This window comes from Calliopsis andreniformis, unplaced genomic scaffold, assembly GCF_051401765.1.
Source record: "Calliopsis andreniformis isolate RMS-2024a unplaced genomic scaffold, iyCalAndr_principal scaffold0133, whole genome shotgun sequence".
Classification (NCBI taxonomy): domain Eukaryota; kingdom Metazoa; phylum Arthropoda; class Insecta; order Hymenoptera; family Andrenidae; genus Calliopsis; species Calliopsis andreniformis.
The window spans coordinates 680,302-695,213 of record NW_027480542.1 but is presented as its reverse complement, the minus strand read 5'-3'; the positions used below and the strand labels follow the sequence as shown (position 1 = coordinate 695,213).

Sequence of the window (14,912 nt, the reverse complement as noted above, 5' to 3'; positions counted from 1 at the left end):
TCTTTTATAACATATTTGAAAACCATCAAAATCGGTGAGAGATCAATACATCGACAACTTCAACAAAACAGTACTTGTTAGAAACAATTACCAAAAAGTAGATAGAAGCAATTTTTTAAAATGAAATAATGTTTATTTAGTTCATTAATATCTTCGCTATAGGTATACAGAAGTTAATTCTCATGCGTTTATTAGGTCAGAAATTATGAATTTTTGATGAAAGTAAGCACTCTGATTCATGCAGCTGTAAGATCCATAATTTAAAAAATGTTGAGTACATTTAAACATTGCTAAAAACTGCAACATATTCAAATTTAAACAAGATTCGAGATATGAATCCGACAACTGTCCGATTTCGCATAGAATGACCCTTTCTAGGTATGATTAACATGCCTCCGATTCTTGTCTTCCTTATTTTTTTTCTACTAATCCATATGTTCTTCTTCTCTACAGGTAGAAAAAAAGATGCGTAGCCTCATAGGGCAATTTCAACGCGAGTTGAAAAAGGGAAACAGTGGCAATGGCGCGGACGCTGTGTATAAACGTAAGTGGAACTATTTCCAGACTCTTCTATTTTTAAAAGACAAAAACTCACCAAACCACACAACGGAAGTAGGTTTAGGCGAAGGACATTCTTTGGAATTCCAGAAGAATGATAACGGTAGCACTGGAGTTGAAGTAAGGATTGTTTAATTATTACAAATATAAAAACCATAGATATAAATAGATATCCATAAATACAAACATAGAAATACAGCACATATTACTGAATCTATAATAGATATTAAATTTAAAACACAAGAACTAATTGAAATCTAATAACTATTTTGCCATGGTATTTTTCCCTCCTTGCTCAAGAAGAACATAAAAAATTCTTTTCGAATTTCTTTTCCAAGTTCACAAGGTTCCCTTGGAACCCTTCTAAGTGATTGTACAGTACCACTTGGCGGTTCATCAGTTCTCCACTGTCCTGGTATTAATTCGCCTGTGACAGTATTTTCTAAATTAAAAGTTCCTGATGGACAGCAAGTTGCTGAGGACTGACTTTTTCACAAGAAATTATGAAGATAGACGCATGATAAAACCACCTTTTCTGCCTTTTCAGGCTCTAGCAACATTGGCAATCTTAAAACTCTAAATACGTTAGATATAATCCCAAACACATTTTCAACAATACGTCGTGCCCTATTATGTCTACCATTGTAAATTCGCTCTGCTGAACCTTTCATTTGTGTACCTGCATATGGTTTCATAATATTTTCTTGTAAGGGAAAGGCATCATCGCATACAAAAACATATGGTGTCAATGAACTACTTCCAGGTAGCGCCTGTGGTGAAGGTAAATTCAGATTTGAATCTTTAAGTAATTGTTTAAATGTGGTGCTTGTAAACACACAGCCATCTGATAAACACCTCTGACACCCTACACTGACAAATGTAAAGCAATAGTTAGCATCCATTATAGCTGAAAGTACGATGCTAGAAAATCCCTTATAATTAAACTAATCGCTTCCACTTTTTATAGGAGATTGCAAAGCTATGTGTTTTCCATCTATACTGCAACAGCAATGTGGAAAATTCCACTTTTCATAAAAATTTTTTGCATTTCGTAGCCACTGTTCTTCATTACTAGGCACCTAGAAACAAGAAAATTTTATTGTTATAGGTTAATTTAAAAGCGTATTAATAATTTTGATGTTTTTTTAGATTTGTGAAACAAATGCGAGTATTCGCAATAAGGATGAACGAAAAGCAAACGAAGTGGCTGTAAGTAGCCGTAAAAAGAGAAACGCGAAAGAAGTCCAAAAGGATGCAATGGCTGAAGAAGCGTATAATGTTATGACGCAATTGTCAGCAAGAATAAAACAAAAAGATAAATTTGATATATTGGGCGAATTGGTTGCTCATCGTTTGAGAAGCATAAAAAATATTGACACGCTGCTACAAACCAAACATAGTATTTACCATATACTAAATCAAGCAGAATTGAATGATCGATATTCGTCAACCTCCGGATCATCGCAATCCGATATTACAAACGTACATGAATTTGATAGTAGTAGTAGTAGTTACACTATGTTATAAGTTTAAATTGTTATAGTTTTATGTATAAATATATTTTTATATTTAGCTTTAAACAAATTTCTTACTTACCTTTACCATATTTTTTAAAGAATGAATTAAGGCTTCACACACTTCGGGCACAATATTTGAAATGCTCTGCTTGGAAATCTTGAATAAATAAAGTAAGCTTTGATATGAATCTCCACTTGCTAAAAACCTCAGTGTAACTGCCAATCTTTCCTTTACGGGTATGGCATCTCGGAATGAGGTATCTTTTTTACTTATTTTATGACCGATGCTATTTATTAAATATTCAAAGTCGGAACTTTTCATTCTTGCGAAATTTTTAAAACTTCAATCACACCGATATTCCTCCATTAATGAATCTCTGTCGTCTCTTTCAAGATCTGCTAAAAAATCACTACCGCTATATTTTCTTCTAGCTAATAATGATGGCCGCATCCAAAATCTTCGTTCCGATTTATTTTGCCTTGTTGACAAAATCACATGGCATGCTGCTACCAGAGCTACGTCCTCAATGCTTGACGAAATGATGAATACTGACTGTCGCAAACTACTGAAAACGTGGAAATCCTTAACGCCTTACCATTATCCTCAAAGAACCTAGAGTCGTTAGCTGCCGAAGAAAAAAAGTCACTCGATCTTTCGAGTGGTCGACAGCTTGACCCCACTTTCGGTCCCATAGCACGATCAGGATGCGCGGCACCACGGTGCATCGCAGAAAAATGTTATATAACATTTTTTTTCTGTCTTCTAACAAGTTATATAACTTTGTTATATAGCATGTTTTGTTACATAGTGTAGACGCACCTTTAGATAGTAATTTTTCGAAAACGAAGTCTCGGATGAAAAAATTGTACAATACATTTTTTCCTTATTTTCTTTTCTTTTTTTTTTTTTTTACATGGAATTACCCTTTAGCCGATTATACTACGATTTTAAACCCACCTTGTATTAATGAGTAGATCGATCTCATGTCTACTAGTGAACAAAGAAATAGATCATTGCTCTCGCTCTCGTAATATGTTTAAAAGGTTTCTTTTTGTTCCTTTTTAATGTTTTGTGGACCGCTATTCTCGAAGCACTGCAATTAGCTACCAATGTTCTGATTGATACCCTTGAGTTATTGTGAACTGCTGTTAATAGATTTAATTCGTGAACATTCGATGCAGGAGAGGATCGTATTTTGCGTTTGTCGGTACTTCCAGTTGTTTTAAATAGGTTAACTGATTTATAGGTTGTTGACGATGTTGGTTTCCATTTATGTGGATGTCGTGTATGAAACTTATTACTAATTTCTTGGTATAATAAATGTCCTTCGCCTCGTAAAAGTAATAATTCAGCTTTTTTCAAACAGCCCAAGACATTTTACATATCATTGTCAAACACACTTGAAGGTGAAGGTTAGTGTCTTAAACCAATTGTGATCATTCTTTTATGCAAACAGAAATTAAATATTCGCAATTGGTTATTAAAAATACGTGTATCAAGTCATCATGAAATAGGATATGATACTTTGTTTAAAATGTATCCACATATTGATTAATTTGAAATTCCGTTTATTTAAACATCAAGGAAATACCTCCACGTCTATCAGTTTTTAGTAACACTCACTGAATAAAGCCAAGACTGCAGACAATTAGTGCAATAGGCGTAAACGTCGAGCGCGATTTAAGACGGAGAATTTGAATGTCAAACATTGAAGAATCTTCTTTGCGCATCGACTCAGTTTTCGGGGAGCCTAAATCTATGGTAAAGATAAGGGCCTTTGAGGGAGAACCAAGGTACGTAACAACACTAGGTTTTTTCGTGTGTGAATTTGGATTAGAAAATTAATCCGGGCGTGCTTTGACTGACCCTCTGGATTGCAAAAAGATAACACGTTTAGTGTTATTCAACGGTACCCTCGTATGGTCTTTCAACATTCGCGAATGAGAAAATCGTGATGTGTGAAAGTGTAAAGTGAACAGACAGTTTACATAGAGATAGAGATATTAACTCTTTCTATCTCATACTGCGTGTTTTGTGTTGGCCTATGGATTGCAAGTAATAGACAAGATTATTGTTTCTGAATTATATTTATCAATTTTAACTGAATTTTCGATCCTGTATCTGGTCGAATATCGTAAATTTTATGATGAACTGTTCGACGGTAAGTGACTTCTCCCCTCTCTTATCTGAGTGCGGAACTGCTGTTCAAGCAACCCTTGCGTGAGACTTCTGAACTCATTTCTGGTGCTTCCCACCAGATATTTAGAGGCTTGCAATTAAGAAACGAAGCCTCAAACGCGAATAGGTTGTTCCTGATTATTGTTTTATTTTGGTTTCTAGAATCACCCCGTAAAGTTATACAGTATAGTTCAGAAACATACGCTTCACAAAGCCGAACCTTCCCAAGGACAGGAGCAGCCTTTGGTGCGCACCATCAAGAGCATAATACCATAATAACATCTATTTTTATGTACAAGGCGTGGGTTCCCGAATTGTCCCTTCAGGGTATCCCATGCAGCCTTCAAATTGCGATCCGCAATGTCAAACGAGGCTATTGACGCTAGAGCTTCCCATTCCAAGCAGGCGTTCAGATACTACAAGCGCTGTGTGTCGGACAGACGTTTGTTACGGATTATTCCAGCGGTAAAAAGATCCTCGAAGTGACTTTACTTTCCAGGATCTCCGCTAAATTTCGGAAGGCTCTGCTTAGGGAGCTCCAGCGGAACTGGAGAACTGAGTGAGCTACTTGCTTCGGATTTACGTTGGTCAATACTTAACGTAACTCTTTCTTGTTCTTCTGCAAGCTGGGCGAGCTCTGAAAAAATAAATCTTCAGCTTCGACGTAAGGTTCCTCTGCCTTCTCCAATCGAACCTCTGTTCGATTACTAACCTGTTTGGAATTATCAGTACGATTTCTTATTACCTTTTTCAACTTTCAAATCCGGTTCGAAAAACCTTATAGTAGGATCGCTAAAAGGAATCTAACTCTGGTCCGGATTAGGTGAGAAGGCGGGTAAACCACAAGAAAATCGCACAGTATAATTCCTTTTGTCGGTACTTATAAGGACAGACATTTATTGAAATGAATTACCCTGGAGGGCTAAATGGGCGATGCTCCTTGTAGTCGTGGATGGAATTCCTGGCCTCCTCCGGGCGTGATCGCCTGTTTCCTAACGCATCTGACGCCTAGAACAAAAATTTGGCGGAACCGCGCCGTCTAAATACCAATAACTCGACTATGCCTCAACTAAATACCTATCTCGACTATGCCCTAAGACACAGCGTCCACCCCACACGTGTGCATCTATTCGTCACACGGAGACTTTATGTAGGCGCGGGAGTAGAGCGGTACGACGGAGGAGTAATATGTGCCTCACGATTCTGTACCTTTCTGTGCTAGTGCACCGTTAACCAGTGGTCGTAACCGGAATCAACCGGAGAGAACAATGGGGGAAGACGTACCACCTGCGATACAGCCGGGGTTCCGTACAAGAGGAAGGCGGAGATCGCTGTGTGCGACAGGATCTTGGCACGCGATGCTTCTCCCACCGTGTCCCGATTGGCTCGCTCTTGTCGCACGATCTCGCGACCAATAATTGTCGACGTAATGCGAGTAACCATCGTTGATTGGTAGGAACCCACTGAGCCCCCCGACTTAGTGGAACTCGTCTTGCGGCGATGATCCGAGGCGCAGTATTGCACACTGTACTTCCAGACTTCGCTGCCATTGTCTGCCCACGAGATGGCTCCCGTAGCAGTGCCCCTAGGACTCTCCCTGGAGGACGTCTTCCCGGAACGCGGAACGAGATGGCCAACTTCGCGTGCATCGACTGGTTCCCATTCTTCAGTGCGTCCTCGTGCATTCGTGGTGCAGCCCTCCCATCGTGCGTCCTCTCTGAGTCGGTTCGATGGGCCATGACAGTCTCCTAGTTTACGCGTCGCTTCACTCGCCGGGTGGAGTAACTCTGAAGCGGTTGGTACCTTGGCCGCTCTCCGTTTCCGAAGATCCGACGCAAGAGACTGCTCTGATAGCTCCCATGTTGCTTAGTCCCTTTCTCCTGCCAATGCTCTTATCCAGGCTACCGAGATAACCGGAGTTACTTGGGCGTAAAATAAATGTTAGTAACGCGTTAAACTCCCGATGGTGCGCATTGAAGGCCCGCCTTGTCCCAGGACAGGTTCGGCTTTGTGACTGGCACTGCTGCTACGTCAGAGTACATAACCTCTGTCTCTCACCTTAGCTATCAAACGTCACGTACGGCAAGCGGAAGTCGTACCACGTTTAAAATGATCATATAATCAATTTCAACAGAAATCAGCAATCAATACGCGTATACTAATTATAGTTTTACTGGTTCATAAACATTTTTATTTACGCAAGTACATTAAAATAAGTTATTATTGTTACTATTATTATACATTATTGTTCCAGAACGTATGCACGAATTTTGCTAACATTTGCATTAAGGCACATAATAAGATTCATAGTGTTATAATTAATCACGTTCCACTGAGAAAACATCTTCTAACATACTTTCAAAATGCTTAAAGTTTTTGATATGCTAGTCTTCGTTGCTTTGTCTTGTGACGTTGCGCATAGCGCCATTCTCAAGTTACTGAATCTTGTAATGCGAAGGGCCGTACGGGACAGTCACATGCGTGCGTGCTAAGCGCTGACACTCATTGCTGACTCGCGAAAGCTAACAGATTCGGGTGGACAATCTGCGATAATTAGGGTAAGCTGCACAAAGTATCTTGGTCTTCATTTTCGGGAACGGAGTGCGTAGTGCTGGGCGCGATTTGGATTTCCTCCAGAGAGCGTCATAATTAGTCGTAGTTATCCCGACATCAATACGATCGACGTAGTAACTGTAATGATCGAATCCACGCGTGTCGATTGTCACGGACGCGTACCATAGCGAACTGCCGAATATTTGCAATTAACTTCCGTTACTATGCCGTATCGCATGGCCCTTCAATTGTTATAATGAACACCTGTGAAAGATATGCGCCGTATCGTTCTTGCCTTCCCGTGAAGGCTAACATTCTCCCCACTGTTTCCGACTTATAACCTGGCTTCTCCAATGAGCTACCCGGTCCTTCCGCCGGTTCTGCGCTGCAAGTGGTCGTGAGTTTTCGAATTTTTCGTTAACTGGCACGAAAAGTCCCTGGCGTATGTCCGAACAGGAATCCCTATTACCAAGCGATTCGCAGGGCGGACGCGGTAAGGTATCGTTCATTTCTGCCTCGACCATATGGCAGCTCGACGCGGGGAAATAGCCTAGTAGTTTATAGATAGTCCTGGCGAGAACATCTCGCCAGTTCACCACTATGACGAGGATGTACTTGACGCGAGTCTGTACCGAGACTCCTGATAGTCTTAGCAAAAGCCTCTCCCGAGGGCTTGTATTTGAACGAAAACTTTATGCCAGGAGTTTTTTCCACTTGCTTCTTCAATATTTGTCTTTATTATTTTACCTGCTGCCCGATAAAAAGTGACGAAGATATATTTCTTTAAAGGTTTCGAAAGAAGTTTCGCCTCTGTAAGAGTACTGCATGGCTAAATCGTGACAAACACAAAAGTCATTAGCGTCGGTTCCGCCAATTTAGAATAGCCGTGAATTTTTGCATCTGACGAGCAAATCTTCTTGTGAATGGCTATCTAGGTCATTGCGTAGAAATCGGTTTCAAAGCATTTAATTAATAGAGGGTGTTAATAATTATTAAAAAGGTGTTAACTTAATCACCACACCTCCATAACTCCATTCGTCACAACGTTTTTAAATATATTTCTGTTAAGACTGTTACTACTCTCTCGTTGCAATGCGAAAGTTAGTGGCTTCTACTTTTGCCGGCCGTTAAATGTGAAGCAGAGGGTTTTGGATTCTTGACCAGTTTAAACAATTAAAAGTTACCGTAAGATTTTATTAGTTTTCATTCAAAGACTTATCAACTCTAGTCGTTTCGCTATGTGTATCGCAAGACGAGTAACGCGTAACTTCGCTGAGCTAATTGAATCTTTCATGGAACACCGACTTTGCAAAGCAAAAAGTAGGGACCCGAAGCCGGCACGTTTTGCTTAGTTTCGAAGAATTTGCTAGTTTGCAGATGAATCATACGGCTTAATACACCTGAGCATCGATGAACGCACGTTTCATTAACGTGGATTATTCAACAACCGAGAAAGAGGAAAAGATAGCGTTTCGTGTTGGGCCTACTAGTGGACTCGCCGGTATAAAGCTACCTAACAGACCCTGCCTTAGATGCGGGGATGCTTAGGCCAGATCAGAGGTTGCACATGTAAAAAAGGGCAGCTGAGAAACTATTAGAAGGAAGGTAGTAAGTAGGAGAAAATCCCAATACTTGCGAAACATTTGTGGAAGTGGAAAAAAAACGATGGGAAAACGGTGGGTAAACCGTTGGTTAACATACAGGTAGGTAGGAGATTCCATTACGCTCATAACAGACACGGTAAAAACAACGTATGATTCTTTGAGTGAGAGAGGGGGGTGGGGCATCATAACAGAATAGAGATAGAGATATGAGAAGACAATAAGCGCTGCACAACGGCTAATAAGTGCTCCGGATTTACACGGTGATACGCCAGTCTTTCGGCGGTGTCAGCGAATATCCGTTCCACAGTACATTTCGATGAGCGCTATTTGGTCACCAAATCCATCGAAGACTCTGAACCGATTACACTAATGCTGATATTTCTATCTCTAGCGATCTGCGTCATTCGGTCTGTATGAACAACACGTATTGCACGTGCACTAGACGAAGCAAATCGTCCTAAAAAAGACAGCTTTTGGTATACTTGTGTCATTTTGGGACTGGATAAAATTACCATGGTTCCCGGCAGTTGTTATTCGGCTTTGGAGCACCACAGATCATTCGTTGAATGACAACTGGTTAACGGTGCACTCGCCAAATCCAGTCAACGTGAGGTAGTTTTCTACTCCTCCGTTGTACGAGCTCTAGTACGAGTGTGACAAATGACAACAGCTGATGCTTTCAGTGTGATCCCGAAACAAAATGCTAGAACATGCAATGCCAATTCCCGAGTTTGTCACGTTAAACAAAAACGCATGTCATGTTCGGAGTTCAAAATCATTCTTGTGTACTTCTTAGATCACGTAAGGATAATCTATTATGAATTTATGGAACGGGGACAAACGATCAATCAGAAGTGGGATTTAACACTTAATGTACCAGTCAGATAAATAGAATTTATTCTCTACTGATGTGAGTGATAATTTAAATTGTTAATATCAAGTTGAACAATTGAAGATTGAAAAAGACTGAAGTATCAACGGAAACCAATTTCATAACTGTGGAATACTTCTACAATTACACTCAGAAACAACAGCTGTGATTTGGATTTTAAAGGACTAGAAATGACGATGAAGTACAACTGTACTTTGGATACCAAGCTTTAGATATTTTTCGAATTATGCAATCTTGTTAAAAAATGTTAAATTCTGAATCGTAATTTTAGATATTAAATTGAATTACCAAATCTTAAAGCATCTAGAATTTTTGTTATTGTTTTATCGTATTATTCTTTATATTAAACAATATATACATATATTAACATTGAAGAAAAGAAAGAAACAAACAAAATGGAATCAAATCTTGCGACTACATCTACAGTTTAATTAGTCTCAACTTTGTAATTAGATTAATTCTTGACACATTTGATAGTAATAGATATCGATTAAGAAGTTTCATAAAACAAGTAGATTTTATTTTCGAACTGACTAGACAAGAGCAATAATTACCATTTTTGTTGTTTGTTAAAAGTAAAATTGTGAGTAAAACAAGACAATAAATTGACATACATTGTGAGTTAATTAGTTGAGCAGAAATTTCTAAATTATTGTTAAGCCTTTATTCAGATAAAAGATCGTTGGATCAGTTATTTTAAGATTTACATAATATAAAACAAGAACGTAATAAAAGCATAATACAGTTTTGCCAACGCTTGGAAGATTTATCTTCTTAAATTCTAGGTACAATTGACTCATTAAAAGCTACTAATAATAGTTTAATGGGACAACTTTTGTTGGTTAAAGACATGAGAATGAATTGACTTATTTACCATACGCATTCCCAAATATCACAAATACGCTACAGTATCGTGAATTTCCAATCGAGAATTATCGAATCCAAATGCAGTTTATCAAATTATACACAAGTTCAACGAATTTCTTCTTTAAAAGTTTTTAATTTTCACCTTGTTACTCTTCGTTCGACAAGTCGTGAGATACGTCATGAAAGCCCTATTATAGCTCGTACTAGTTACACGTACATTCAATTGCACAACTGTTTACTGGTCAATGACTTCACACCAAATTAGTGAATTCCAGGAAAGTCGGCAAAACATGACGGCCCTAACACTCCGTTTTGGCTCCCGAAAGGCCGCTGATTGCCAAAATGACCGATGAGTGCAGTGCACTTAGGTGTAGTCCGTCTTGCTATATGAATCTCAACAGTACCAGAGGTAAACAGTGCTTGAATAAAAAGTAGTCAAGTTCACGGTGAGTTCCAACTCTTTAACCTGGCCAAAGATCTCAAAATCCCATCTCTTTCATACTTAACGGCGATCGGGGGTAGAACACGCTAGCTCTCGCAAATAAAGGAGAAAGTGGCAACAGGTCGTGAACTAGTTATTCTTTTCTTTATCTTTACAATTTCTTTAATCTAACAATTTTTTACAATAGTTACCTTTTCGAGCATAGATTCACTCAAAAGTGCAATGTTCCGCGATTGAATAGATTCACAGTTCCATGTAACCAGGCACATTGTATAACGGTGACCCGGCTTTGATTTTGGATTGGTTTTGGTATTGGTTTTGGTATTAGTTTTGGATAATGACGACCCGGCTACCTCTATTGACTGCGACTTTTGACTTACGATTTGAATTACGATACTGATTCTTTGATTATGTGACTTTCTTCTGTTATATAAATTTTTATTCTTTGATTGATATTGTTGCGAATACCCGGTATGTAGCCATAGTCGACTGGTGCCTGCAAGAAGACAGTCGGAGATCGAAGAAAATCCACTGCGCTGACAGCTTGATAGCTGTTAGCCTTTCGCGTAAACTCGATCGTGGTACATGAGCGCGAAACGATCGAACAACCAATTGTATACCTATATAAATAAAGCCCTGTATAAAGTATGTAATGGTATTTAGTGAAGTGGGCTGGACTCGGTTGACGACGAGCCAGACGTCGGCAGCTCACCGTCACAACAATATTATCTTGATCTTATTATTTTTTTATTTATTTTATTTGTATTTGCGCTGATTTTATATTGATTTCGAACTACAATTTATTGAACATGTACCATCGCCTTTTGTATGTCCCGTGTGGATTGTTAAAGAGCATCGATATCGCCAATCGATATCGTGAATTTACCTTAGTGCCTTTGTCGCCACTTCAGCATGTAGAGCACGCTGCGCGGTGTGATAATTATTGTGTATGACTATACATGGTGAGCCGAAAATTGTAGTACAAACGGGCAGGGGTGATTCTACGTAGAAAAAGATTTGTAGACCTGTTTCCAGGCATGGGAACATCGTCTACACTATTTTCAAGATACACAAGGAACCTAGTATGAAGTCGACATTAGCTATTAATGTCGATTAGTTATTTATTAATATACACTTTCGAACAAACAGCTTTTACAAATGCATTCCAGGAATTAAATTGTCACACCTTATACATTAAAGTTTTCTACAATTCTTGTAGATGTAACTTATAACGAATTAAATTATCGAAAATTCTAATATGTCAGTAAAGCCTCTAATAGTATACAAAATATATGTTAATTAAGAACTACACTAGATTGATTTTTAATATTAAATATTAACTACGCGTATAAAGTTAAGGTGGCAACATAAAAGGCCTATCTTGGTTAAAGAATGTATTATGAATGAGGATGAAGCAGATAGTGTGAAGTTTGGTGTGTGTGTTTAGAGAGGTTAGTATAGGTGCGGTCGTGTCCAATTGCGTGTTTTCCAAACCGAAATAAATGAACGACGACGGTAGCCTTAGCCTTACATTCATGCTGTCGCTCAGGGCTAAACTTATGGTGCACGAATTGTATATTTGCTGTTACGTTCCGAACAGGAAATTCTTCGAATTTTTGACTCTTGGCCATTACGTCGGCCGGAGTATGTCACGACAATGCTTTGTCATTATAGAATTTCCTAGTCTGGCACATTCTGGCCTTTGACGTTCAAAATTCTAACTTATAATTATTGTATTGTATTATATGCTCTCTCCCTGGAATCGTCGTCGAAAGTCAACGACGGGAATGTGTGTGTGTGTGTGTGTGTGTTGTTCTGAAGCCTAGAAAAAGTGAGCGTGAATACCTTAGTCGTAACAACTATTGTTACATTACGATGTTTGGACTTGCGGGTTCTCATGCGCTTGAATGAGTGTGGTCTGAGCGTGTAATCAATACCTTCTATTGCGAATCGAATATCTTGTTGACCATGATGCCTGTTAGAACTAATTGCAAATTGTTCATAGGGTACCAATGTACCCGTATCTTGCATGAATTGAGACGGTTGCGAGTGATTGCGGAAAACTTTGTAATGTAACGGCGTTTCGAAAATTTGGAATGAGAACCTTTCGCGTTTGGTTTTGGATTTCGCACAAAAACTGTATACAGCGCGCGACACGACGCGACGCGCGAGCGACGATACCACGCGACGAAAACGCCGAGCGCTTCCCGCAAAAGTATGAAAAAGCTGTATAAATTATTACAAGTTTAATAATTATTGACCGTCGTTAATTGTAAGGAGCAATGGAGAATGTTGTACGTGTGTAGCATTTTGCAAAATATTGAGCAACTAGTAAATTGTGGAAGAAACCGGAAGGAGAACACATGCGATATATCGAAGTGCGAGTTGACAAATCGCGCGACGGCTCCCGCACGCTGCCTCATCTGATTTGTCAGGACCTCTCACGGATACGGCACACGATCACTGTATTGGTGATCCTCGAAGGATCCTGCTTATCTTGATGTCCGTGATCGATCACTCTTCGTTGACAAGTCGCGAGATGCGTGACGGGAGACCGTGGGTTAATTATATTCTCTTTCTTTCTTTCTTTTGTTCTTTCTTCAATTATAAATTGTTTCGAGCATAGATTCACGGGAGTGAATGGACTCAATCGCCCACGTAAAATTCTGTAATTCGTTCGGATAAAACCATAGTTCAATTTGAAATTTAACTTTTTAAACATTCCGCGTGTGCTCCCTTTTCTCTTTTACAGTCTTATCAGCATTTACAGTCTACACTGCAACCTTCTGCAATTCAGATAACGACAAGGCATACCTCAAAGATATGATTCGGCTTATGATTAGATTTGATTTCTGGAAAGGATTGATTGTGTTGATTTCTTCAATTGTGTGAGTCTTTTGAATATTATCAGATTTTGATTCATATATAATTTGATTGTCCGGAATTGTTTTCATATTCTTTTGTATTGATTGTATATTAATTTCTCTTCAAATTATTGTACATGTGTTATCGCCTTTTGTTTCGCTACGTGGTTTGAAGGACATCGATATCGCCAGTCGATATCGTGGAGTTACCTTGGTGTCCCTACGGCTACCTTGGCGCGGGAGATCCACGTGCACAGCACGATCTAATATTTTGTTTGCGATTATATATGCATATATTCTATTTCTTTCTTTTGTATCATACGCGAATTGATTAACATCATATAATTTTTCTTACGTGCATCGATATAATGTTTCGCGTATGTGTCTAAATGATTCTTTTACGGTTGCGTGCTCATTCAGCATAGTGCGTTTCGATTCTTTTCTTTTCATTTTTTTTTTATTGCATACGATTATCCATTGTTAACGTTGTCAATTTTGTTTAGAAAGTATCAGAAATCTATAATATATTTATTTTTCTTTTTGTCTTTCATATATACATTAAGTTGATTATTTTACTTTTTCCAAATACAGTATTAGCATAAGCCTCCACCTCTCGGGAAAATCAATCACGCATAGCGGGGCCCGTATGGGACTAGATGATTTCCTAACTCATTTACCTTTATCCTTCTTGGATATTTGATTAATAGAAATTTGAATATACTCGCATATCGTGGCCGAGCTTCGTTTTAAAGCCGTTTCTTTATCGCGACCACACTACCATTTCGCACTGTCTCAGCATATTTAATTCATAGACAGAGTAGTAGCTCGGACTAGACGTTAGAACGCATATAAGTATATTTATCTATAAAAATACATCCCATAACTAGCCAGTGGGGTGGTTGTGTATGTAACGGACAGAGTTACGAATTGCGTTGGTAACAGAACTAGTGACATACGAACGAGCCGAGTTACGGACTCCGCCCGTAACATTGCCGATCTCTTTCAAGGGTGTAATTAAACTTATAACTCTAATGCATTGTAATTAATGTAAAATTCTATAATGTGAAGCTATTTGTACGTGTACGTTCATACCTTTTGATTTAGGACGTAAACGGCGATGTTTGGAATCTGACATTACAACAGAAAACCAATCCAAAAGACGATTTGCCATTGTCGGTTTTGAGGACGGCGGACAGTCAGCATTTAATGACTGAAAATAGTGTTTTGACTTCAGAGGAGATGTTTTTCCCATAATTTCGTTACTCATTGAGTGTTGCTCATGATAGTTATTTCCAGAAGCTAATTCCTGAGAAGAAACAAACACAATTTTATATCAAATTTATTAAAAATTGATAAAAATACTAGATAAAGAACTACATTAATGCCTCTATAAGAGTGAAACCATTCGATCCGGAGTTTCACATTTGTTGAATCAG

General features: G+C 38.7%; 1 protein-coding gene across 2 annotated transcripts in view; it reads right to left on the bottom strand.

Moving 5' to 3' along the window:
- Positions 1–14,912, bottom strand: part of Cow (Proteoglycan Cow) — a 362,273-nt gene that overhangs the window by 43,746 nt on the left and 303,615 nt on the right. For both annotated transcript variants that reach the window (XM_076391853.1, XM_076391854.1), the window contains one exon: positions 14,569–14,782. In XM_076391853.1, the coding sequence (XP_076247968.1) occupies positions 14,569–14,782 (214 nt within the window). The remainder of the gene's footprint in view (positions 1–14,568; positions 14,783–14,912) is intronic.